Source organism: Zingiber officinale, chromosome 3A (assembly GCF_018446385.1).
Source record: "Zingiber officinale cultivar Zhangliang chromosome 3A, Zo_v1.1, whole genome shotgun sequence".
NCBI lineage: Eukaryota > Viridiplantae > Streptophyta > Magnoliopsida > Zingiberales > Zingiberaceae > Zingiber > Zingiber officinale.
In genome coordinates this window covers 70,541,752-70,569,246 of record NC_055990.1, presented here as the reverse complement: position 1 = coordinate 70,569,246, position 27,495 = coordinate 70,541,752, and the positions used below count along the sequence as shown (strand labels likewise).

Genomic DNA, 27,495 nt, shown 5'->3' with positions numbered 1-27,495 from the left:
CATCCAATATCAACCCCGCTCGGTGATTAAGTTGCAGTCCTTGGCAGATTTCGTAACGGAGGTACAGAATCCTGAGCCCAAAGCTTTATGGAGAGTATTTGTAAACGGATCATCCACTTGGCTCGGAAGTGGGATTGGTATCTTGCTACTTTCTCCTCATGAAGAGCGGATGCATCTGTCTGTCCAGTTGCACTATCGAGCAATAAATAATGAAGCAGAGTATGAAGCCCTCATAGCTGGCTTGCAGGCCGCTAGGCATGTGGGGGCCGACCGAGTAATCCTTTATTCGGATTCTCAGCTTGCCGCCCAGTAGCTCTCAGAGACTTTTGAGATAAATAATGCGAGGCTCAAGCTCTATGCGGAAGCCTTCGAAAAGCTTAAACCCAACTTCAGGGAGGTAGTCATACAGAAGATACCCTGAATGGAGAACCAGGCGGCGGACGAATTAGCTAAACTTGCAAGTTCGATAACACCGATCGACGCTCAACAAGCAATCGAGCAGGTATCCTTAGTAGCGCACATTGATAGGATGGAAGGCCTCATGTTCCCCAACGACTGGAGGACGGCTATAGTCGAGTTTTTACAGTCAGGAACCACTCCTTCCGACCGGGATGAAGCCCAGCTTCTGAGAAGGAGAGTCGGTCGGTTCACCCTCATCGGGAACCAGCTTTACAAGAAAGCTTTCTCCTGGCCACTTTTAAAGTGCGTCAGCTCAGATGACGCGGAATATATATTGAAGGAAGTGCATCAAGGATTTTGCGGGGGACACCCAAGCAGCCGATCATTAGCTAGGAAGATCCTGTTGGTCGTGTACTTCTGGCCAACCCTCCAGGAAGACGCCGCTCGGACCGTTGCTACTTGCCTGTCTTGCCAAAAATACCACAGCTTCTCCCATCGACCGGGGGAAGAGATGAAGGCGTCCACGGTATCCTGTTCGTTCGACCAGTGGGGTATGGACATCGTGGGACCTTTACCTATGATGACCGGGCAGAGGAAGTTCCTACTCATAGCGGTGGACTACTTCTCCAAGTGGGTTGAGGCCGAGCCGCTGGCCAAGATTACCGAGCAGATGGTCAAAAAATTCATCTGGCAGCATCTCATATGCCGGTTTGGTATTCCACGGCGGCTCATGTCCGACAATGGGCAACAGTTCGTCAGACAAGAGCTCCAAGAATGGTGCGAGGGGTACGACATCGAGCAACACTTCACCTCTGTGGCATACCCGCAGAGCAACGGACAAGCCGAAGTCACCAACCGGGAAGTTCTTCGAATTCTAAGGGTTCGGCTCGACCACCTCGGGGGCAGTTGGGTAGATGAACTCCCTGGCATCCTATGGGCACTCCGCACGACTCCTAAGGAAGGAACCGGGGTCATGTCGTTCCACCTGGTGTACGGAGGAGAGGCTGTCGTTCCAGTAGAGGTCAGGATCGAGTCCGATCGAGTCCAGAACTACGACGCGGACAACACCGAACGGAGGCAGCTAGAGCTGGATCTGGTAGATGAAGCACAAGCTAAAGCAGCTATTCGGCTAATGACGTACCGGCAGAGAATGAAGCAAAATTGCAATAGGCGAGTAATCCCCAGAGCATTCCAAGCTGACGATCTATTATGGAAGAAGGTGAAGCTAGTCGGTGATGTGAGCAAGCTGGAAGCGCCCTGGGTGGGACCCTTCAAAGTCGTCGAGAAGCTTCGATCGGGGGTCTACTACCTTGAAGATCAAGACGGACGACGGCTGGAATGACCATGGAGCGCTAACCACCTCCAGCCTTATCGAGCTGAGTAAAAGGTGTGCCTGTGTAATTAATTACGTGTATTCCCGTTCCGTGCTACCCTTTGAATGCAGGAATAAGATCATGAAAACGCCACTGCATAACTAATGCATGCCGAACAACCCAGCTTCTTCAAACCATCGCGGCGATGTTAAACTTTAGAGTCGGACCGACGACTATAAACCCCCCGCCCTGAAGACCATCGAGCGACGACGTTAAACTCTAGAGTCAGACCGGCGACTATAAATCCCCCGACCTGAAGACCGTCGAGCGACAATGTTAAACTCTAGAGTCGGACCGGCGACTATAAACCCCCCGGCCTGAAGATCGTCGAGCGGCGATGTTAAACTCTAGAGTCTGACCGACAACTATAAACCTATCGGCTTGAAGACGGTCGAGTGGCGACGTTAAACTCTAGAGTCGGACCGGTGACTATAAACCCCCTGGCCTGAAGACCGTCGAGCGACGACGTTAAACTCTAGAGTCGGACCAGCGACTATAAACCCCCCGGCAAGAAGACGGTCGAGCGGCGACGTTAAACTCTAGAGTCGGAACGGCGACTATAAACCCCCCGGCCTGAAGACCGTCGAGCGGCGACGTTAAATTCTAGAGTCGGACCGGCGACTATAAACCCACCGGCTTGAAGACCATCGAGCGGCGACGTTAAACTCTAGAGTCGGACCGGCAACTATAAACCCCCCGGCCTGAAGACCGTCGAGCGACGACGTTAAACTCTAGAGTCGGACCGGCGACTATAAACCCACCAGCTTGAAGACCGTCAAGCGGCGACGTTAAACTCTAGAGTCGGACCAGCGACTATAAACCCCCTAGCCTGAAGACCATCGAGCGGCGACGTTAAACTCTAGGGTTGAAGCGGCGATCATAAATATCCGCTCGGAAGACCGTCGAGCGGCGACGTTAAACTCTAGAGTCGGACCGGCGACTATAAACCCCCCAGCCTGAAGACCGTCGAGCGGCGACGTTAAACTATAGGATCGAAGCGGCGACCATAAATATCCCTCTCGGAAGATCGTCGAGCGACGACGTTAAACTCTAGAGTTAGACCGGCGACTATAAGCCCCCGGTCCAGAATTCGTGGAGCGGCGATTGAAAACATAACTTATAAATTGCCGAACGACAATTGGAGGGTCCAGCCTTGGCATCAAAAAAGCCCAAGGAAACTTACGATGGTGATATGACATTAGACTGCCAAACGGTAACGTGAATATCGAGAGGCACGGCCTCACAAACCACGCTGTCCAAATGCGCATGATTAGACAAGAAAACGGGCATAGAAAGATTCATTCAACAAACCTAGCCGAACAGCGATTACAAAAGGGTGATATAGGTCGGACGACCAACATACATTCAGGACTTCACTCTAAATAATTAAAAATCTCGTCTGGAATCGTGGTCAGAAGGTCGGCATGGTTGCGGACGGGAATAGTAAAGTCTTCAGGAAGCTGGCCCTTGGTCTTCAGATAGTCGGTTGTGGCAGTGATGGCCAACTCAAATGCTTGCACGAGCCGATCACAGGCTTTCTCCACAAATTTCTCCGAGCGGATATAGTTCTGCTACATGATAGCAACCCGGCTCAGCTCGGAGTCTTGATATTCTTTTAAGGCAGCTCGGGAGGCTTCTAATGCGTCTTGAAGGGTCTTCAGATCACTCTGAAGAGTAGCCACCTCCGCCGAGCGTCCGTCCTTCTCAGTGGTCAGCAGTCCGGTCAATTCGTTGATTTTCACCTCGAGCGCCCGGGCTTCAGCATTCTTCGCCTCCAGGTCAGTGACGGCCTAATTCTTCCGGTTAGTGGCCAGAGTAATCTTCTTATCGTAGGTCTTGACTTGGGTCTCGAGCCGGTCTACCATGGTTTGCAAGCCCGGAGATTTATGTCGTTCGGCCTCTAGCAATTTATTGGCCTTCTCCAGATCGTCCTTCAGCTCGGCGTAGGAAGGGCCTTGAAGAGGGGTCTCCCCAGAGACCTTGAGCTTTTTGAATTCCTCCTCGAGTAAAGCTAAGTGGTGGCACACCGCTATACTCTCGACCCAATGCTGTGATTCAGTTAAAAACGTAAAATACCGAACGGAGGATAAGAAGAAAGAGCTTGTAAGAGTTACCCTAGTAGTTTGCTACAAATAACTGTTGCTGATCAGCTCAGGTGGCATCACGCCCACGTGCGCTCGGGCATCTTCCTAGACTTTTGCGAGGGGCCCCCGAATTGTTATCAAGTGTTCGGGGCTTGACGGCTGGCCAGCCTTCTGCAAGTACTCCTCTGTTGGTAAGTGGAGCAAAGCCATGATCGTCCTGTGTCAGCCCGGAGTAGACTGAGCGGACGCTGACGAGGCAAAAGATTGTCCGGTCGGCTCGGAGCGAATAAGAGATCGCTTGATTATTTGGCGGGCTGGAGGGAGCGAGGTAAGGGGCTGAGCCGCTACGGGGTCGGAAGGCCAGTCTCCTTGAGATAGGGTCCTGTCGGAGGACAGCGCTTCCACAAACGCAGGAGCGGGAAGATTGTCCACCTGTTCGGACACGTGAACAGCAGAAGTGGTCGAGCGGGTGGGGGTGCCCGTTCGGCGGCATTTACGCCCGACCAACAGAAGCTCATCGTCATCAGATCTGGCTTCCTCGGGCCGAGTGGCCGATTGCGCACTCGGTGGAGCGATCTCCTCAGCTGCATCGGTGGTGGCCGTCCAAGCGGCAGATGCCTCGCCCGCCGTCTGAACCTCCTCACTCTCACCTTCGTGAGAGCCGAACGGGGTGAGGCCCAGTTTCTCCGCTTCCTGCACGGCAGCCGCTTCTATCTCGGCGGCCTTGCGTTTCAGCTTGCCAAACACCACTGCTTTCATCATGGTCTCGGCTACGGGAAAGAAAAAAAATCAGTTAGACTCTAAGAAAAGGAGAGAAGGTTATTTCTTACCAGGGCCGCTCGGAAGTCGAGTTCGGATAGGACTTAACCCGAACAGATACATCATCCCCTCGGGCAGCAGCTTATGGATGTCTAGCTTCAGCCCGGCCAGCAGATTGGGCGCATGTAAAAAGGTGGGTTCGGTCTGACAACAAAGTTTGCCACTGTGTTCGGAAGGGTGGCGGATCGGGAAAACTCAAAAAGAAGAAATGCTCTTTCCAGTGCTTGTTGGAAGTAGGCATTTTATCGAAGAAGACCAAGCCGATCCGCGATTGAAATAGGAAGGTGTCGATCTCGAATTGCTCGGGGTAATAGAAGTAGTGAAAGATGTGGGGCTTGAGGGGAATGTCGTGCACCCGGAAAAGCATGACGATGCCGCACAACAGCCTAAAGGAATTAGGCACAAGCTGGCCGAGCGGAATGCGAAAATAATTGTAAACCTCTAAGATGAATGGGTGGATCGGGAACCTAAGGCCACCTACAAACTGGTCGCGGAAGAAGGTAACAGTGCCGGTCGGCGGGTCATTAGGCCGGTCGGACGACTCGGCCAAAGTTATTTTATGGTCATCAGGGATGTCGTAGGTATTGATAAGTCTGAAGGCATCTCCCGAATCAAACCTACTTTCCATGGTTTGATACCAAAGGCCGGGAGAGGGGGCAGAGGAACCGGCCATTGCCGCCGGAATGCGAAGCAAAGGAAAAACAGAAGGCAACGAAGGAGATGAACGGAACAATGCCTGCGAAGCACAGACACCACCGGAATGCGAAGAAAAGCGCAAAGAAAACAGAAAAGGAATGAGCAGAGAGTTCTTACAGGAAAAAGGATGGTTGGAGAAGAGAACGAATGGCCGAAATGTCGTGAATTGGTTCGCCGGAGAATGAAGCAGGAACCTTTAAGAGCACGGGCGCGATAAAGCAGAAGCGGCGGAAGGAAAGGAAGCGGCTTTATAAAGATAGGGCTCAAGTGGTCGGAACCGTCTGATCCAGGGTGCGAGATCCGAGGAGCGCATCCGCCCGTTGAATTCAAAGCGCCAGGGGTCACATCGAGCCTGACAACTCGAGCAGGCGATGACGGCCGCCTGGCCACATGGCATCACCCCATTGGACGCATTTAATGACCCCATTATGCAGGCAAGGGCGCGTGCTCAGCCTTAATGGCAGGGATTTGCACAAATTCCGAGGAAATTCGGAGGACATCAGCATTGACCGATGTTGGGTCGGCAAGACAACCACCGGTAAGTCGAACTCTCCAAGTGTCAGTGGGTTCCATGTCGAGCGGCATTCTCATCAGATACAGAACGGTCGTCATGTCGCCAGGCTGATAGTCCAGTCAGTCAGACTTACAGCCTCCTTCGACTAGACTTGACGGGGAGACACATAATCCGGTAGCAAAGGAGGGGTCCCGTACGGACAGAGGTTAATGACACGTGGAGGTTAAGGTTGAGACGATCGACGTAAAAGGTGAGCCGAGCGGGAGGCCACCTTGCCGATTGGCCGCGGCAAAAGGCCAGGTCGGCAAGGAGATAACTCGGCTAAGGTTCGAGTTTCCGACGCTCAGGAATCCACATATGGCAATTGATTGGGCCGAGCGGCCGCTCAGCTGGGTCGTAGGCCAACATAGGCGCTATTCATCTGAGCATATGACCGAGCGGCCCACTCGCTCAGCCCCGCCTACGTCCCCCCGGACGACCAGTATGGCCGAGGCAAGGTCCCGCTCGGCTCGACCAGTATGGCCGAGCTTCTCTTCCGCTCGGTCCGATAAAAGATAGAATGTACATAAGAGTACAAAGGGGATAATCAGATATATCCTTCTCGAGATATGCGTCGCCGACAGACAGCATGGTCGGCGGTCGGACCAGACAGAGAATCGTACTATGGAAGTTTCCACTGTCATGTCAGAGATATGCTCGGACGGTTGCGACATGACATCATACGTGCTTTTCTGACACATCCACTCTGAGGTATGTTTGGAGAAGTGCACACGCGTCAAGGAGCGTGCGTGCATCTCCCCGGGGGCCTATATAAGGACCCCCAGACTTCGATGGAGGTATGCAATCAAATATACTGTAGCTACAGTTTTCATTATCTTGCTTCAGCTTTCTTCTCGCTTGACTTGAGCGTCGGAGGGTCGTCGCCGGAAACCCCTTCCCGGTCCGACTTTGTTGCAGGTTCGCCGGAGGTCCATCTCTTCCCGACGTCTACACAAAACTAGCAGAAAGCGCCACGTCTCTAACTTTCATCAACTCATAGTTCGGACAGGATCCGATATAAATTGAATAAGACATGAGATGATCATAAAGTGATGGTATTAAAATGCCCCTGATTATAGTAATTTTAAGATATATATGACATTGACTTCCTATCACTAGTGATAGTATATACTATATATCTTTTAATACGTGATAACAATAATTAATCTCATATCAATATCAAAACAGATAAAATTATTATCATTTTAGAAATTAATTCCTATATGAGTTAGTTTAATATAATAATAATATATATATTAACAAGAGTAGTTAATCTCATATGAATGTCAAAAACAGGTAAAATTATTCATCATTTATAAATAATATACTTTCTTACAGGTGCCTATACACATTGGTGCTAATATAATAATATATATTATGTATGTAGAAACTTATAAAATATTTTTAAAAAATATATTTCAAACAATGAAGAAACTGGGAAGAGACTATATATCAAAATTGAGAGTATATTAAAAACTTATCTTCGACTGAAAGTTTGAAAATTTGAGGATTATCACTGGCTTACCATAAGTATACACCCGTTTTCTCACCACAAGGGGCAACATCAGACAGATCAACCTCACCGTTGATTTCTTATACCCGTTGAAGAACAGCCGTGTGTTCTATAAGTCTATGTGTTCTTCTCAGCGCCAATCGCCAGCGAAGCACATTGAGAACCACCGCCTTCATTGCCACTTCCAAATTCCTCGCCCTCTCCACCCTTTTTCAACTCGATCTCCCAAACCCTAATTGACAAAAGCGAAGAGGTGATGTCTGCTGGGTGCTACGGCGGCTACCTCAGATCGAATAGCTCCGTTGATCCAACCATGGTCGCGCAAGGAGTTCATACGGACGGGCGCTTCGTCTTCACCTACGGTACGCTCAAGCGCGGTTTCTCCAACCATTGCCTCATCCAAGATCTGATCCGCGCCGGCGACGCCTCCTTCGTCGGCTCCTCCCTCACCGTCGGCCGTCTCCCCCTAGTCTGTGGCCCCTACCGCGTTCCTTTCCTCCTCAACTTCCCCGGCGAGGGCGAGCGCGTGGCCGGCGAGCTCTACGCCGTGTCGCCGCGCGGCCTCACCCGGATGGACGAGCTCGAGGGCACCCTGCGCGGCCACTACGAGCGCCTCCCGATCTCTGTCGCCGTCCTCGGAGATCCCCACTCCGCGGAAGCGGAGGTGGCCGCCGAGGCGTACTACGCGCACCCGAGCTACGCTAGCGAGCTGTGGCGGCGCAATGGCAAGAGGGGATACAAGGTGTACTCGGAGAAGGAGGCCACGGGGTACGTGAAGCGGATGGATCGACCACAAGACATCTCCTTCCTCGACCAGATCCGGCTCTTCGTCGCCTCGTCCAGGTCTTAATTGGAACGTACGGATCAAGTGTATGTATTTTCTCCTAATTCCCTTCCGCCATTGTTCTTTTGTTTTGGCGATTGGTGCCTCTTTCTTCTTTGGCGATGGCAATTACCAGTCCGTGGTGCCGGCCTTGTGATCTGTTTCAAGATTACCCTGTTTCAAGATTAAAACAGCAGATTCAAACACAGATATAAAAGAATAATAAATCTTAAGCATCCAAGAGTACTTAAACTGTTAAACATATGCAACCAATCCAAATGTGTGAATATCACAACTTAAGATCATTAATCTTGTCATGTTTGATAACACTCAAATGAAGAAGAGTCAAAGAAAACACCTGATAGCACTTAGATGAATAAGAGAAAGATAGCAGAGAATTAATGTACTATTAGTTTCTCATTAAAAGTTCATACAAAGCATAGGCTATACATATGTCTTTATATAGCAGTAAGAAAAAACAATCCGATCCTAAAATTATGCATCTAGATCTAGCCTTAGCCTTTCATTTATTCAAAGCATATCCATTAAATACGGATATATCTATCTTAATTATGACTTGATTTAAATAATACAACATAGCCTCCTTTAAACCAAGTCACAAATGTTAGCCATGCCAATTGCCTTCTTCAACTTGAGAAAAATCTCTGTCTTCATTGGTTTTGTAAAGATATCTGCAACTTGACATTCACTAGGACAATACTCGATGTTGATTTGTTTTTCCGCAACCCATTCTCTGATTTTATGATACTTGATATCTATATGCTTGCAGCGGCAATGAAATACTGGATTCTTAGATAATGCAATTGTTGACTTGTTATCACAAAAAATTGTCGTAGGACCATCTTGTTTGTGTTGTAGAAAATCTAAAATCTTTTTTAGCCAAATTGCTTGCATAGCACAATTTGTTGCCGCTATATATTCTGCTTCTGTTGTTGAAAGTGCTACCACCGGTTGCTTTTTAGAAGACCAAGAAAATATAGCTGAACCAAGATGAAAAGCATATCCCGATGTACTCTTTCTAGTCTCAACATCTCCAGCCCAATCACTATCTGTATATCCAATAAGTCCCACAGTTTTATTAGTAGAATACAAAATTCCATCATTAATTGTACCTTTGACATATCTAAGAATTCGCTTTGCTGCGGCCCAATGCGAATCCTTTGGTTTCTCCATAAACCTGCTAAGTACTCCAACTCCAAAAGAAATATCTGGCCTTGTAGCAACCAAATATCTTAGACTCCCAATCAAACTTTTATAAGCAGTAATATCCATACTCTTACCAGTTTCATCTTTAGACAACTTTATCTTTTCAATCACTGGAGTAGGAACTGGTTTGGAGCATTCCATCCTAAACCTTTTCAAAATATCAGAAGCATATTTCTTTTGTGAGACAAAAAACCCATCATCCATCTGAATAACTTCAAGCCCTAGGAAATAACTCATTAGACCCATATCTGTCATTTCAAATTTACTAACCAAGGCTTCCCTGAATTCTATGATTAACTTTAAGTTATTTCCGGTAAAAATCAAGTCATCAACATAAAGACAGACTATGAGTGTATCACCAGATTCAATATGCTTAACATACAAAGTATGCTCATAAGGACATCTCAAAAAACCATTTTCAATAAAATAAGAATCAATACAACTATACCATGCCCTTGGTGCTTGTTTTAAACCATATAGAGCTTTCTTCAACCTGTACACCTTATTCTCTTCCCCTTTCTTCACATATCCTGCAGGTTGTTCGACATATATTTCTTCTTCCAAGAAGCCATTCAGAAAAGCAGATTTTACATCCATTTGATACAGTTTCCAATTATTTTGAGCAGAAAGTGAAATAAGCATGCGTACTGTATCAAGTCTACTTACAGGAGCAAAGACCTCAAAATAATCAATACCTGCTTTTTGCTTGTAACCTTTTGCAACCAACCTCGCTTTAAAACGATCAATTTCACCATTTGGCTTATACTTTGTCTTGTATACCCACTTTACTCCAACTGGTTCTTTTCTTGGAGGTAATTCAGTCAATTCCCAAGTACCATTAGTTTCAATGGCTTGAATTTCCTCGTCCATTGCCTTCAACCAATGAGTCTTTTTAGCAGCATCTTCAAAAAATATAGGATCACAATCTGAAAAAAGAGCAAACTGAACAATTTCTTCATCAGACAGATCATTATCATTACTTAACACATAATCTTGCAAGCGAGCTGGTAATCGGCACTCGCGTTGTGATCTTCTAGTTGGTGCTTCAGATTGTACAGAAACTTGAACATTATCTTGAGTAGGCTGTTCATCCAGAAAGTCGTCAGGAATATCAGGAACAATAATAGACTTTTCTTTTTCTATACACCAATTCCAACTACCATGTTCATCAAAGACCACATCACGACTAATAATAACTTTCTTAGTTTCAGGGTTATATAGCTTATAAGCCTTTGATGTATCACTGTAACCAATAAAAATACACTTCTCGCCTTTATCATCAAGTTTCTTCCTCAACTTATCTGGTACATGTGCATATGCCAAACAACCAAAGATCTTGAGATGTTTGACAGTCGGCTTTCTTCCACTCCAAGCTTCCTCAGGTGTCTTATCATGAACACTTCTTGTTGGACACCTGTTCAACACATAAATAGCACAAGATACAGCTTCTGCCCAGAAATGCTTAGGCAGATTTTTTGATTTCAACATACATCTTACCATATCCATAATAGTTCTATTTTTTCTCTCAGCCACTCCATTTTGTTGTGGAGTATATCTAGCTGTCATTTGATGTTGAATACCATGCTTCTTTAAAAAATCATCACACACAATATATTCTGTACCTCTATCAGTTCTTAAGATTTTGATTTCAAGTCCACTTTGTTTTTCAACAAATAATTTAAATTGCTTGAAAATATCACATGCTTCTGACTTGTGATGTAGAGGATAAACCCAAGTTTTTCGACTCAAATCATCGATAAAAGTAATAAAATACTTATTACCTCCAAGTGATGGTACTTCCACTGTGCACAAATCTGAATGTATAAGTTCTAACTGTTTTGTGGCTCTCCATGACTTGCCTACAGGAAAAGGTTCTCTATGCTTCTTGCCAATTAAACAAGTCTCACAAACATGATTAGACTTCACAATATCAGGCAACTCAAAAACAAGCTTCTTTCTTGCTAAATAATTTAATCCAGAAAAATGAAAATGCCCAAAGCGCATATGCCACAACCAATTATCATCCAAAATCTCAGAATTAAAGCAAGAAAGAAATTTATGTTGAATTTTCAAAGGAAATAATCTATTCTGAGACATTTTTACCTTTGCTATCAACTTCCCATTTCCATCTGTTATGATGCAATACCCCTGAATAATGCATATTTTATAACCCTTTTCTGATAATTGTCCCATACTTAATAAGTTTTGGTGAAGTTCTGGAACATAAAAGACATCAGATATAAAATTTTGAGAACCATCCTTCAACTGGATATAAATTTTACCTTTTCCCAATATTGGTACTTTTGTCTTATTTCCAAAAGTAACCTCTGATTGAATTGATTCATCTAATTCCGAGAATAACTCTCTTCTTCCACACATATGGTTACTACATCCAGTATCCAAAAACCATACGTTCTCATTTGCAGGTAAACTATTACTAGCCAAAAGTAAAGTCTCAGATTCATTAGAGTCCTCACCATAATTTCCAGCAATGTTTGCCTGGTTGCCATGATTGTTGAATTTCTTGTATCTACAATCTGCAATTTTGTGCCCATATTTTCCACAATTATAGCAGTGAGCCGAAAACCTCTCTTGCATGGCATTATCTCCACTTCTTCCTTGATTTGAGTAGTTACCTCGACCTCTTCCTCTATATCCTCTTCTTGCTCTTCCTCGACCTCTATTGAATCCTCCTCCTCTTTGACTAGAGTCAGTCGTGTTAAGAGTAACCTGACTCTTTAAAGCTTCTTCATTTGCTGGTGTTTCCGTCTTTGCTTCGATCCTGTCAATATGGCTTTCTATCATACCTTTTAATTCTGCAATTGTCAGCAGTTCAATGTCATGTGATTCTTGAATTGAGGCCACCACATGATCATACTTCAATGGTATGGTTCGAAGAATCTTCTCAACAACAGCATCATCTCCAATTTTATCACCATATAATCTCATTTTATTGACAAGATCAGTAAGACGTGAAAAATAATGCTCAACTGTTTCTGTAGATGACATCTCGCATCGATCGTATAACCTTCGTAGCGACTGCAACTTGGATTTTTGTGCTCGATCAACTCCTTTGTATGACAATTTTAAGGTGTCCCACGCCTCCTTTGCCGTCTTGGCATTTGCAATCAAACCAAAAATTGAATAATCAACTCCTTGATGAATTTGTCCCAACGCAAGTTGATCTCGACGTTGAGAGTTTGCATCGGCTCCTTCTGAAAGACCTGAATCAATAGAGCTCCAAAGATTTTGAGCTTTTAAATGTGTAGACATCATTATCTGCCAATAATTATAATCGAGCTTCCCATCTAATTTGGGACCAGACCAAACAATATTAAAATTGTTTGTCATATTTTACTACAAAAAAAACGAGCTAGAAGGTTACCGGCTCTGATACCACTTTGATAACACTCAAATGAAGAAGAGTCAAAGAAAACATCTGATAGCACTTAGATGAATAAGAGAAAGATAGCAGAGAATTAATGTACTATTAGTTTCTCATTAAAAGTTCATACAAAGCATAGGCTATACATATGTCTTTATATAGCAGTAAGAAAAAACAATCCGATCCTAAAATTATGCATCTAGATCTAGCCTTAGCCTTTCATTTATTCAAAGCATATCCATTAAATACGGATATATTCTATCTTAATTATGACTTGATTTAAATAATACAACAATGTTACAGTTGCTAATGAGACTTTGTGTTCATAATCTATCTCATGGTAGGGTTGCTAATGAGATGAAACTTAATGGGATACACTCCTAATAACATTTTTGTTTTTATTAGCTCTCGTGTAAGTTTGAATGACTTAATTAAGAGTATAGCCAGTTAATATTCTGAATTAAACGATTAAATATTAGGAGACGTGTGGTGATGACGTAAGAATGAAGAGATGAGAGTTCAATATAATTATAGGAACACCATATATGAAGGTATTGTTGGGATCGATGACTTCGTTACAGGGGAGGGTTAATAATTAATAATTTTGATCTCATTCGATCATCAGTCGTTATGATCGTCTACAAAGAGCAATACAAATCAAATACACAACATAAACATAAGAGATAAATCGTTTCTACCCGGTTCCAAACCCTTTGTTTTTACCGTCTTAGTAATATCTCCACTATCTTTCACCTTATCAGATATCTTTGGAGGCAAAGATACTTCTTATAATTCTCTATTCTTTAAAAAAACAAAAAAAAAAAAAGAATAAAGATGAAAAATAAAATACAATATAATCAACATTTTACCCAATTGAATCTTACTTTTAATCGCTATTGAATGCTTTTGGATTATCACCTAGGTGCGTTTGGTTTAAGGTTAAAAAAAAGAATAGAGATGAAAAATAGAATACAATATAACCAACAATTTACCCAATTGAATCTTGCTTTTAATTGCTATTGAATGCTTTTGGATTATCTCCTAGGGTGTGTTTAATTCAAGGTTATCATGTATGACCTTAGTTATGTGATCATTTATTAATCACATAACTATGTTATTGGGAATAAAACATAACCAAATATTATTTGGTTCAATTTTAGGTAATGTAATAAAAACTTATTTGTTTAAAAATTTTAATATATAACTTAGTCCAAGTAATTGTATCACAATCCGAATTAACTAATAAAACTATATATATATATTAATATTAATGGTGATTATATAAATAAATAAATTTAATAATATTTTAGAATTTTTTTTTAGGATAATTCTGTTGGGCTTTAAACTATATCTATTTAATCTATCCCAACTATAGTTAGGAGTTGATCGATTCAATTAATTAAAGTTTAATTAAAAACATAAGTTTTAAAAAATGTAATTAAAAAAAATGCGATCGTCTCTCACACACGTCGCCGGTAAAATCGTTGCTTGCCGAGTCGCTGCCACCTCTGACCTGAAGAGTCACCTGCCACCTCTAGCCTATGACAACTGCGTTTGGCGGGCGGTGTGTGTGAGCTTCACGTTGGAACGACGACGATGGGCACAACTTGTCGGAGGCTCGTCGGGCCGGAGATGGGTCGCCTGCTACGACCTCCAGCCTCTAGCGACTGCGTTCGATGGGCAGTGTGTGTGAGCTTCTCCCTAGGATGACGACCACGGGACAGCTTTCAGAGGTTAGTCAAGCTAGAGGTGAGCCGCCTACTGCCACCTCTAGCCCCGGCGAGTCCTCCTGCCCCGACGAGTCTTTAGTGCAACCCAGACAAGTCCTCACGAAGGAACGCAAACAGATGCGTCGATTCTCAATAACCTCAGGAATAGAGAAAACCCTCCAACATTGGAGGTAATCTCATTCTAGATTTCATTCCCGAATTGATGATGTGTGTTGATGCTAGCGGACATATATGATTACTCGAGAATAGTTGATTTCCTAAACCAAACACGATTATCATTGATAATCTTGGATAGATAACCAAGGTTATCGCAGATGACCCTTAAGCAAATAGCCTCCTAAGGTCTAGAAATGCAATAACATTTGTCTCCAAAACCCAAATCCTCCATGAAGCTCTCCCTTTATAACCTTCAAGTCAGGCTGATTTGCTTATCAGTTGATTGATCATTACCATCAATCGATTGCTCTATTGAATTCGACTATTTCACTTGCAATGCTACTTTTACCTTTCTGATTTTACCATGAACAACCGGTTGTTATTATATATCAGTAGTCGATTGATGTTCAAATAATTGAATATCGTAGCTGATTTAAAAATTTTCTATTTGTTGTAACAATGCCAACAATCAATTATTATTGTTCATCAATTAATTCATCGTAAATCAATTGAGTGTAACAATCAAGTTCAAAACTTTTTGTTTGTTACCACAGTATCATCAATCCACTGTTAGTATTCATCAATCAATTATACTATAGTAGACATTAGGTGAACCTAACTTGCCAAAACTATTATTGTCGAATATGTGGTTCTCCCTATTTGAACTTGTCTTCTCACTGTTGGTAATGAAAATGTAGGATCGTGAGGGTTGTCCATAATGCGCATATTGCCCACATTTAATTGGGGCAAATGACCATACTACCCTTGGAGGGTTCCCATTATAAAAGCATCCAAGTTATTTAACTAGAAAGAGACATAGAAGAGGAAAAGGTGTGCCCGTGAGAACAAGAAGGAGAACATCTATAAACGTAAGGATTTAGTTTGTGGAATTTAAAGGGCTTTTAGTTTGTAATTGCTCTTCGAACGACAAACACAGATCTTTCGGCGACGAGCATGAAGAACAGGATTCATCTTTGTAGATCGCTATAAATTTTACGTTTTTCATATTTGAGTATTCATGCATTTCAATATTCATTGGTATCATAGTCAAGTTCTAAATGCATGAAATAATTTATAAAATGCATGTTCAAATGTTTGCAATCATAACCCATGTAGATTAAAATGATTCAGTTCATTTTTTTATATCTTCTGTTCGTTCATGCAATCATGATATAGTAACATTTTTTTTGCCCATACTATTTTGCATCTTTTGCTGACATGCAATTTTTTTAGTTATAATTTTTGTTGCCACCATGGGTTGGTAGAGACCAATAGCTGTGGAGCACAAGTCGACGTTGATCTCATAGATTCCAAACGTAGTTGGGTCACGCACAGTCGTCGAGAAATCACGACTGCATGTTGTGGTTTCCTTCCAAGCCCACAATGGGCCACAAGCAATTACCAGTAAGAATCAGCGACTGCATCAAGAGTCGGGCAATGAGCAGTCGTTAATATTGGCGGTCATACCGTAGTGTCTTGATACTTTTACCAAGACGTTTCTCCACATCAGCCCTATATTCTTTGAACTTGTCAAAGCATTCAGACTTGCGGCGCATCAGGTAAATATATCCGTATCTTGAATAATCGTCTATAAAGGAAACGAAGTATTCATAACCACCTCTTGCTTGGATAGGCATAGGACCATACAAATAAGAATGAACCAGTTCTAACGCATCTTTGACTCTATACCCCTTTGCCTTAAAAGGTCTCTTGGTTATTTTACCTTCCAAGCAAGATTCACATGTTGAAAAATTTTCCAACTCTAATGAACCCAAGAGTCCATCGGCTACAAGCCTTTGAATCCTACTTAAGTTAATATGTCCAAGCCTTAGATGCCAAAGATACGTTTGGTTCATTTCCGAAGGTTCTTTTCTCTTATTAGAGTTAGAAGATGTGTTATTAATTTCCATATTTTGCTTTATGGGAGAAAATAAATTTAAAGTGTATAAATTGTCAACTAATGCACCAGAACATATAATCACCTTATTTCTATTTATAACGACATTGTTACTAAAGGAAACTGAATATCCATCCAAATACAGTTTAGAAACTGAAATTAAATTCTTTCTAAAACTTGGTACATCAAGATAATTGCTTAAAATCAAATTTCTGTTAGTTAGAGCCATAGAGCCAATTATTTGATGATTGTTGTATGGACTCATTGTATTATATTCTTGTATATAAATAAAGACATTTGTTTTGGTTATTATACTTACTTGTATTGGTGCAAAATAACTAAGTATAATAGCGTCCTTTAGTAGAGGGTTCTTACCTATATCAATCGGCTAGTTGAACCGATAGTGAGATGATATAGGGAACACTACTCTTAATCATTCCTAGTCGAGTATTAACATTCAGGGACAATGTTAATGCGACGAGACTAGCATGTAGGTCAACCAGATGACTTGATCTCACAAGTCATGGATATAGAGATATCAAGTTGACACATGGGTATGCATTGGAGAATGTATACTGAATGACCCGCCATGAGAAAATATTATGGATCGTTATATGAGTGTCATATACTTTCTCATGTGGCTATTAGTATGACTACTAGTCCTTGGACCTGAAGTCACCATGATTCCCTACATAAGGAGTTACATACTTTGGCTTCGTCAAACATCACCCGTAATTGGGTGGACTATAAATGCGATTACTGGGTATGTAACAAATTATACGGAGGGATGTGAGTGATGTAGATGAGATCTATCCCTCCTATATGACGGGAGAGACATCGATATTCTCGATAGAGTGAGACCACTAAGTGCATGATCATGCCCAAATGAGTCAATATAAGATATTAAGCTCATTTGATTGAGTGAGTCTACTTGGAGTTCAAGATTTAGATTAATTAGAGAATGACACGGTCTATGCCTCACATTGATCAATCTAGATGTCTAGGATAGAAGGACAATGTCATATATTGTGAGGAGTCACAATTAGTAGTCACAAGGTGATGTTGGATCTCAACATTCTTATAACTTGGGTAGTAATGATGTGTTGCTAGATATCGCTCATTACTTATGCTTCTAAATTGATTTAGGAGCATTGCCAACGTTATAAGAACCTATAGGGTCACACACAAAGGGCAATTAGATGAAGATTAGGTTCATTTGATGAACCTAAAGGATTAGGTTCATGTGATGAACCAAATTGGATTAAGAGTAATCCAAATTAGGATAATTGAGTTGGACTCAATTTAGTTCATGTGTTAAGTGAGTCTAATTTGGACTTAGACTCATTTAATTAATTTAATTTAATGAATAGAGATTCATTAAATTAAAATTAACTTGAACCAATTGTTAGATTAGATCAACCAAGGGAGAGAAGTGGTCAAGTTTGACTTGACTTGAGAGGAAGATGAAGGGTCAATTTTGACTTGACCATTTGCCATCTCATTGGTGAGTTGACATTAAGTGATCCAATGATGATGCTCCACATCATCATGGCTGCTTAAGTGGAATGCCACCTCATGGGAGTTACCAAGAGTTATGACTCTTGGCATCCCATGGAGGTTACAATTCCCCTTAAAGTGGTCGGCCACTTTTGATGAGGAGTTAGTGCATTTTTGTGGGCTTGTGTGAGTAACTCCATCTTCTTCCTCTCTAGTTTTCTTCTTGCTCTCCCTCTCCTCCATTACCGATCTCTAAGGTTGTTAGCACATCCTTAGAGGTTCTTCTCCATCTCTTGCTTGTGTGGATACACATAGAGAAGTGTCTACTTTGACACTTTTGAGATCCGGCGAACCGAGGACGAGCGAGATTGCGAAGGGCTTCGCATCAAAGGTAAAGATCTTATCTTGTAGATCTAGGCTTAGAAACTCGTACGTGAATGTTTTTCGAAATTTTAATCTTCGCACGGATCCGGTGGCTGTGGTTTCGGGGTTTCCGCAACGCAAAAGCGGTTTTTGCGGCTCGAAAAATCCAACAGTGGTATCAGAGCCACGTGCGAAGCGCGTACGAGTTTTAATTTGTATTTTTATGAAAATTACAGATCTGTAACTTTTTGTAAAATTATGATTTTTATAGTTTTTATGGGTATTTTTCTCGTAGAAGCGAAGCACAAGTGTTTAGACACTTGTAGGCTTTGACTACCGAGAAGATCTTTCCGAAATGGCAAGGTTTCGCCCCAAATCTTTTTGGGACAGCGGGCTAAGGCACTGTAGGATCGCTAAGGAACACTCGCGATGGTTATATCGCAGGTAGGGGTGCTGCCCCTGAGGGATTGCGCCCGAAAAACGCTAAACGGGACCGCCGGGAATTTTTATTCATAAAAATTGTAAGAAAAATTATAGAAATTTATAGAAATTACATAATTTAGAATTATGTATTATTTTATGATGGTTATGGCCCAAAAGACCCAATTTGATTGGAAATTGTGTGTTGTAATTCATAATACGGCCTGCGTGCCGTCATGTGATTGTGTTTGTTGTATTTGATACGCGACCTGCGCGTCGTGCCTCTCTATTTTATATTCTTGTTGTAAAATAGTTTTAGACTCGAATGTAACTCGAGTTTCACATTTTGTAATGTACAAAATTGGAGCGGTGGAAGGTTCACTCGAGACGGAGTTACGAGGAGGGCGCGAACAAAACAAGGTGGTCAAAAGGAAGGAGCTTGAGAAGCTGTTGACCTTAGGTTGACCATCCGATCTTCTCATTGGCTTGAGAAGATCGTAGTAGGGCCATGACTAATCACAAAATATTTAATTAATTGCTTGTGTATGTATATGTGATGCATGCTAGAATAAGTAATTAATTAGCGCCTTAACGATTCGATTTGATCAATCGCGTACATGATGCACCCTAACGATTAGATTAGATCTAAATCGAGTATATGATACACCTCATCGATTATATTAGATCTTAATCGTGACAACTCGTAATGCCTACCATGCCGTGATACTTATCACTACCTCGATCACATGTAGTTGTTGAATCTGCCAAAGTAGAGCAACACATATTATCTTGGTAGGGTACGGAGGGACAATCTTGGTCCCGCCTATCAACGCATGGATGAGTAAAACTCAATTAGATTGAGTATAACTAGTTAAATCAAGTTTAACTGTAGGCATTTTTCCAATTGTTGGTAGATAGGACAAAATCACGTTTATGTTAACTCTTGGACGTATTAGCCAAAACTAACTCGAGTTTTAATATAAATGCGGATCTTGATCCTATAAACAAGAGTTGCATAGAGATGTAATTGGTAATTAGTTATCTACCGATCATACTAAGTCTTGGGTGATTTAGCCAAAGCTAACTCAGAGCATAGTATGATGTGGATCTTGTCCCACATGAATTATAGAATTCAGTGGGAGCATCATTTATTTAAAGGCCTAATTAAATGATTAATATAATATGATATTTATTTTCTGCATTTTTCTGCTGTAGATTACCATGTCGTCAAACACGAACTCCTTCTCCCTGCGTTCTATCCTCGATAAGGACAAGCTCAATGGAGCAAACTTCCTGGACCAGTACAGGAACCTGAGAATCGTTCTCACACAGGAACGTAAACTGTACGTTTTGGAGCAGCCCATTCCGGAGGCTCCTCCTGCCAATACCACACGAGCAGACAAAGATGCTTACAAGAAGCATCAAGATGACGCATTAGATGTATCATGTCTAATGCTCGCGACCATGAACTCTGAGCTTCAGAAGCAACATGAGTTAATGGGTGCTTATGATATGGTTGAACATCTTCGTCAACTATATCAAGGACAAGCGCGGCACGAGAGATTTGAGATCTTAAGGGCACTATTTCAGTGCAAGATGTCAGATGGAGCTCCCGTAGGTCCATATGTACTCAAGATGATTGGGTACATAGAGAATCTACAGAAGTTGGGATTACCACTTGGCCAAGAGCTGGCCACTGACCTGATCTTGCAGTCTTTGCCAGAGAGCTACAGTCAATTTGTCATGAACTACAACATGAACGTATTGCCAGAGGTTCATTACGGGTGTCCCCTCAGACATGGTGGCTGTCATTAGCTTTCTCATTGCCTCTTGTCTAGCAGTCTGACTCTGGTGCCCAAAGATTTCTTTGAGATTGTTCATTATATCATAAGTTGTTGGTAAATCTTGATGCTGATGTTGCAATACATTTGATATTGATGCCAAAATGTAACATCGCGCCATCTCATCAGCTTTTACCCATTTTTTATGATACTCAATCTCCTCTGGAGTAGAGTCACCGTCAGGTGCATCAGGGCAAGCCTCAGTCAGTACAAATTTATAGCTCTCAGCAGTAAGGACAATGTTCAAGTTTTTTTTCCAATCAATATAGTTGGGACCAGTAAATTTATTCTCTTTCAGTATAATAGCTAGTGGGTTGAAAGTCATCATAAGAATCACAAAAATAAACTTTGGTCAAGACTCTAAATTTAGAATAATATTGATTCCTCAAACAATACTATTTTAAATTAACCAACACCTCAAATCACCGTGAATATTGCATGCCACATTAGTGTGGACGTATACAAATTCATCATTTTTAAGAGGAGGGTGTGCCCCATTAATTTTATTATCTTGTCATCCTAACTTTATGACAAATAAAATTAATAGTTGGTTTCACTTTGGTCACACAAAACAATAGTAGTGACTCCGTTGGGGAGGATACTATTGAATGCGTCTAAGTGTATACCATTATTTGATACTAAGTCCATTAAATAGGATTGTGCCCCTTCAGTTGGAGAAGATCACATGCTCCTAAATAATTTCCTATAACCATCCATAAAAGGAAGTTTGATCTAGTGATCTGCAACAAACCCATCCGTTGTGGAGGGAGGCACTTAGAGCCAACACACAAGCTTGTTATATCATTTACAAACCAGTAATGGAGACCATGAGATTTATTAAAATCCCTCTCCCACTTAGTTTTTTAAAAATGAGGATTTTAACCTATGCTAGCATACATCACATGCACATAAACATCACAGTAAATAAAAGCAATAAATTTGGAAATTAATTTTCCAACTATTATGGCCTTTTCCTTCACTGTCTTCAGTATGCTCCAACCCTAGCTGCTGCCATCTTTAGCCACCGCCATCAGGTCGAGTTGTCGCATCTATTTTGCTTCTTATTCCGCTGCGCCTATGGTCCTCCAATAGCACCACGCCTCGCAAAGATACGATCCGATACAAATATAGAATTTTACAAATATCGTTCCTATATTCCATAAAGGAATGTACATGTAATCTAGATCAAAAATAAAATTCTAAAATCCTAGGGCTAATACAGCTCCTGCTGTATTAGTTACATACAATCATACACACACAAAATATTGCCCTTGACATGTCCAAGGGTCCAATCACACACAACATCAATAAGCCATAATAGTTGATGCCTGCAACCAAAGAGTTAACACATCCTACTATTATCCTGTTGAAATTATGTATGACATGTGCATAACCTATTTGAATTCTAAACACACAGAGGCAAACCCTAGCTCTGATACTAATTGTTGGTTACTCTTAGGAAAAATATACCGGTTCCACTGTACAAAAATTTTTGTACAAGTGTCGAACCTTTCCTTAAATAACCTATTGTGTTCTTTAGAAGTTAAATTAGGAATCACAGACGGAACTTAACATCATTGATTCCAAATTTAACTTATCTGTTCTTAATGGTTTAGATTTGAATCGTAAGCGGAACTTAACACTATTGATTCAAATCTATCTAAGTTATTAATTCCATAAATATTAATTTCCAAAATCGGCTTCCAGGACTACATGGCGAGGCACATAACCTTCTTGGATATGGGAGCAACCATCACCGCCTAGGCAAAGCCTTTTAAGGAAAGCTAATATTTATTTCCTTAAATAACTCTAGGTTAACCAAAAGGAACAATCGAATCACAAATTCGAAAAAGAAGAAAATACAAACTCGAAAAATAAACTCGATAAACTAGATCTAATTGCCTCTTGTATTTAGAATTCTTACAAAGAAAATAACTAGTATGATGCGGAAGAAAATTACTAGTTATACCTTCTCTTTGTAAGCTAATGACCTCGAGATCTTCTGCCGTATTTCTCGCCTCGCCTTGGACGTCGTGTGGGCGACGATCCTCCAAGATGAACACCACCCAAAATCTTCCTCATCTTCTTCTAAAATCCGGCCACCACCACCAACCAAGGAGAAGAGAGCAAAGGGAAAGGGAGAAGGGAGAGGGTCGACCACCAAGAGATCTCTAAGCAAGAGAATAAGAGTTGTGTCTCATGAAGTCCCCTTACCCCTTCTTTTATATTACTTGCCCAAGGCAAATAAGGAAAAACTTTTTACAAAAAATAAAATCATCCAAGAGTTTTTTCCTTTTCCCTTTTAATTTTTCCTTTTCTTTCCTCTTGATTGAATTAATCACTAATTTTAATTTTGTGATGATTTTAATTAAATTAATATGGTTGGCCACTTGCTTGGGCAGCAAGCAAGGTGGTCGGCCACCTCATCAAGGGGAAAATAGAATTTTATATTTATAAAATTTTACAAGAAAAACTCTTATAAAATTTTACAAGCTCTCTTTCCTAAAGTAGGAGTTAAAAAAGGAAAGTTCTAAAAATTAAAACCATGTTTTAAAATTTAAAACTTCTCTTACAAAATTTTCTTTTTTAACATGATGATAGAAAATTTTAATTTTAAAACTTATCTTCCTTTTTTTCTTAAACCATGAGGATGGTTAAAAAAGGAAAGTTTTAAAACTTTTAAAACTCTCTATTAAAACATGTAGCCAAATTCAAATAAGGAAAGTTTTTAAAATTAAAATCTCTCTTTTAAAACTTATAGTTTTCTACAAAGAGAAGATTTTAAAAATTCAAAAACAACCCTCCTTGTTTGAATATTGTGGCCGACCCCTTCATGCTTGGTCACCAAGCAAAGGGCCGACCCCTATAGGAGAGGATGTGGCCGGCCCTTGGTCACCAAGCATTGGACTGACCCACTTCTTGGACGCCAAGAAGAGCCTTACATTTGGATGGACTTGAGGCTATAATGAGGCTACGACAGGGATCTAGAGGAGAAATTGGTTTTGACCTTCCGATGAGCTTGAGTATCCAGTGCTTGCCCCGAACACATAACTCAAGTTCATCGATAATAACTCATTCCACTAGAGAGTTATTACTGTACTACCGCACCAATCCCAAATTACATTATGAGCTCCTTCTTATTATGAGTGTGTTAGTCTCCCTGTGTTTAAGATTACGAATGTCCACTAATTAAGTAAGTTACTGACAACTCACTTCATTAATATCTAGCTCCAAGAGTAGTACCACTTAACTTCATTGTCATGTCGGACTAGGTCCATTGCAGGGTTTAACATGACAATCCTTATGAGCTCCTCTTGGGGACATTCTCAACCTAGATAACTAGGACACAGATTCCTTCTACAATCAACAACACACACTATAAGTAATATCATTTCCCAACTTATTGGGCATATTGATTTATCGAGCTAAACCGCACCCTTTGATAAGTCAAAGAAATAAATATTAAATATATGTGATTGTTATTATATTAGGATTAAGAGCACACACTTCCATAATAACTAAGGTCTAGTTCTTTTACTAGGTCAGTACAAAAAGAACTTACCTAAATGATCATACTCAATATACTTAAAGTGTATCAGTGTAATTTATTAGTCAAGATAAACTAATACTTAATTACACTACGATCATCCTGATGGTTTATTTCTTTCCATCTTAGTCGTGAGTAACTGTTTATAATTTATAGAGAATCGACAACATGATCTTCTGAGTGTGACACCACACTCCATGTTATCTACTTTATAAATTAATTGAACAATTACATTTAACAAATAAATGCAGATATTGACCAATGTGATTCTTTTATTTCAAATATAAATGTTTACAAAAGCTAGACTTTTAGTATATACTTCAACATAAAAGGCGTGCGACGTGCAGTGCGCATTGTGTGACGTGGGAAGGGGTGCATGACGACATGGTCATGTTGGCAGAACCAATATTAGTCTGATTAACCAACCTAATCGATCCGTTTCAGTAAACCATATATATATATATATATATATATATATATATATATATATATATATATATATATATATATATATATATATATATGTGTGTGTGTGTGTGTGTGTGTGTGTGTGTGTGTGTGTGTGTTATTTTAATTTCGACAAAACAATGTTGTCATAAAAACTAAAAAAAACGTTAGCGTATATAACTTAATGATTTAAGTGTCAATTAATTAATGCATGCTGGATATTAATTGTAATTAGGCTTAGATCTCAATCTGCTTCACTGAACCGGATCGATTAGGTTGGTTAATCAAACTATTTTTGGTTCAAATAGACCTTGATTTAGCTTAAATCATTAGTTGGTTTAATCGAATCAGTTTGATTTAAATCAGAATCAATTTGGGTTGATTTGGTTGGGCTTAGACCAAATATGATCAAATGACCAGATTTGTTCTATTGGGTCAAATTTAATCAAATGGATTGGATTTGTTCTAATGAGTTAAATTTAAAGCAATGGGCATTAGTTTAATTAAATGAATTTGAATTTGATTAATAAATCTGAGATTAGTTTAAATGAGCTTAGATTAAATAATAACAAAACATAGGTAAGACATCCCAGACCAATTAGATTAGTTATAATGAGAATAATGGACCAAGTTAGACTCCTGAAAATCAAGAAGATTTATTTTTCTTGATTTATTATATTGGTTTTATGTCTGTATAAATTGAAGTAAGCTAGTTTTGTACCGGTTAGTTGGTTTTATGCTGATTATTTAATTTCAATTTACAGATGACACGGACGATTACCACCTTGACTCATAGCGAAGTGCTACGGGAGCAAATTCAGGAGATCGAGTATTACTTATATTTATGGAGTTAGCAGACACATTGAATGACAAAATAGATTATTCTGGAAACTCGAGCGGCAAGAGTTTCCAGTCCTAGACAATTTTAGGATCTGAGCTTTGATAGGTTCATTGTTGAAGAATCCCAGGGTGGTAGCAGACTATATATGGGGGCTCCATGAAGGACACGTCACATATTCAGAGTTATGTGCATAACTGCTTCACCATATGGATGAAGAGGATCTTGAAGAACCTGAAGAGAATCCTAAAGAGTTTGAGGAAGATCCAGAAGAGGATCCGATTGTAGATCTGATGGAGAATCCTGAAACTGTCCCATCTGAGATTATCCCAAATGAGTCCAGGTTGAAAGGGATAATGTTGGCCACTGCACTAGTATCTATCATAGTGGGAGTAGTATTAGCCTATCTAGTTTGTTAAAGTTTTGTTATTATTACTGTCATTATATATGAACAGTATTAGTTTATTTAGTTTATGTCAGTTTGTTATATGTTAATAATATGCAACATATTTATGTTAATGATATGTTCATTCATATGTTTGTTTAATGTTAATTACTTCACTTAATGCATGATAATATAGTTAATGCAATATACTCTTTGATTAGTTCATTATGAGTATAATAATTAATAATTAGTTCATTAGTTGGGATGTGTGTAATAGTATTGATCAATGTTGATTTGATTGGTCATATAAATGATGAGTGAAAATGTAGTTATCACTTGATTTTGTAAATCAACTCAAATTAATATTGAGTCAATCATAAATTGCATACATATGAATTACATTGAACACTAAATAATGTGTTTATTTATATTAGATCATGACAACTAAAAATATCATAGCTAAACTCAATAAAAGAGAGAAACTTAATGGGAATAACTATAAAATCTAGTACCTCAGGATACAGTATGTACTTGAGGAACAAGAAATTCTAGAAGTTGTAAATAAGATTATGGTAGAACCTGTAGATGGGCTCACTATACAGAACATATGAGATCGTAATGTTTATAAGGCATGGAAGAAAAATGACTCCACTACAAAGGGCATATTGATTAGTTTAATGGTAGACGACCTAACTTTTGAGTATGAGTCATATCCTTCGGCTCATGCAGTCTGGGTAGCCTTTAAGGAGAAATACAATGGAGTAAGTCTAAGCAAGCTTCGATGGTTGACGATCAAGTTTGACAGCTACAAGAAATGTCCGAATGTTTTAAAGGTTCAACACCTCAAGGAGATATCGAACATGATTCAGGAGCTTAAAACTACTGGTCATGAGTTGACTAATGAATAACAGGTGTAAGCAGTTATTCATTTCTTTCCAGATTCTTGGGAGACCATGAAGTATGTTGGATCGAAAAGAACGCTAAAGGAGGAGGGGGGGGGGGGGGGGGAATAACAATTGTTGAAAAATCATTATCGAGTCAAAGTAAGCAGCGGAAATAATAACGAAAACAACCCTGACATATTGAGTTTTACTTGACTCGGAGCCTTCGTCGACTTCTACTCCAAGGCCCGCACGTGAGACTGCTTTCATTGGATAATCCACTAATAATTTGCAAAAGAGTTACACAATAAGTACAAGAACTATAAAATAAAGTTATCGACAACAAGGAAAATAAAAACTGAGTCGTAGGTTGTTGGAGAAACTTCACAGCGTTGCAAGAGCGTCTTTGGAATAGCTTGCAAGAAAGTAGTTGCAGAGAGAAGTTGTTGTTTTGTGCTCCTGGTGGAAGGTTTCTTATATAGGCAGTTTCGGGTGCCTGAATCCCTTCCGGGCGCTTGGACCGTGATGTCAGCCATCCAATCAACATGCTCCAAGCTGGCGACAAAATTGATTTTGGGTATTTCGGGCGCCCAGATCCCTTCCGGGCGCTTGGACCAACTT

General features: G+C 40.6%; 2 protein-coding genes across 2 annotated transcripts; both read left to right on the top strand.

Annotated features, from left to right (window-relative positions):
• Positions 1–421: 421 nt before the first annotated feature.
• Positions 422–1,741, top strand: LOC122050465. Its single transcript, XM_042611367.1, has 2 exons — positions 422–502; positions 1,229–1,741. The coding sequence occupies exons 1-2, from the start codon at positions 422–424 to the stop codon at positions 1,739–1,741; spliced, it is 594 nt and encodes a 197-aa protein (XP_042467301.1).
• Positions 1,742–7,435: 5,694 nt separating this feature from the next.
• LOC122051978 (putative gamma-glutamylcyclotransferase At3g02910) lies at positions 7,436–25,756 on the top strand. The gene is made up of 2 exons (XM_042613346.1): positions 7,436–8,307; positions 25,535–25,756. The coding sequence occupies exon 1, from the start codon at positions 7,694–7,696 to the stop codon at positions 8,285–8,287; it is 594 nt and encodes a 197-aa protein (XP_042469280.1). The 5' UTR covers positions 7,436–7,693; the 3' UTR covers positions 8,288–8,307; positions 25,535–25,756.
• Positions 25,757–27,495: the final 1,739 nt, after the last annotated feature.

Excerpts from the sequence above, each read along its gene's own strand:
- LOC122051978 (XM_042613346.1), top strand. The coding sequence starts at position 7,694 with ATGTCTGCTGGGTGCTACGGCGGCTACCTCAGATCGAATAGCTCCGTT.
- LOC122050465 (XM_042611367.1), top strand. The coding sequence starts at position 422 with ATGGAGAACCAGGCGGCGGACGAATTAGCTAAACTTGCAAGTTCGATA. Across the intron at positions 503-1,228 it reads CTCAACAAGCAATCGAGCAG|AGCAACGGACAAGCCGAAGT; the intron begins GTATCCTTAGTA and ends GCATACCCGCAG.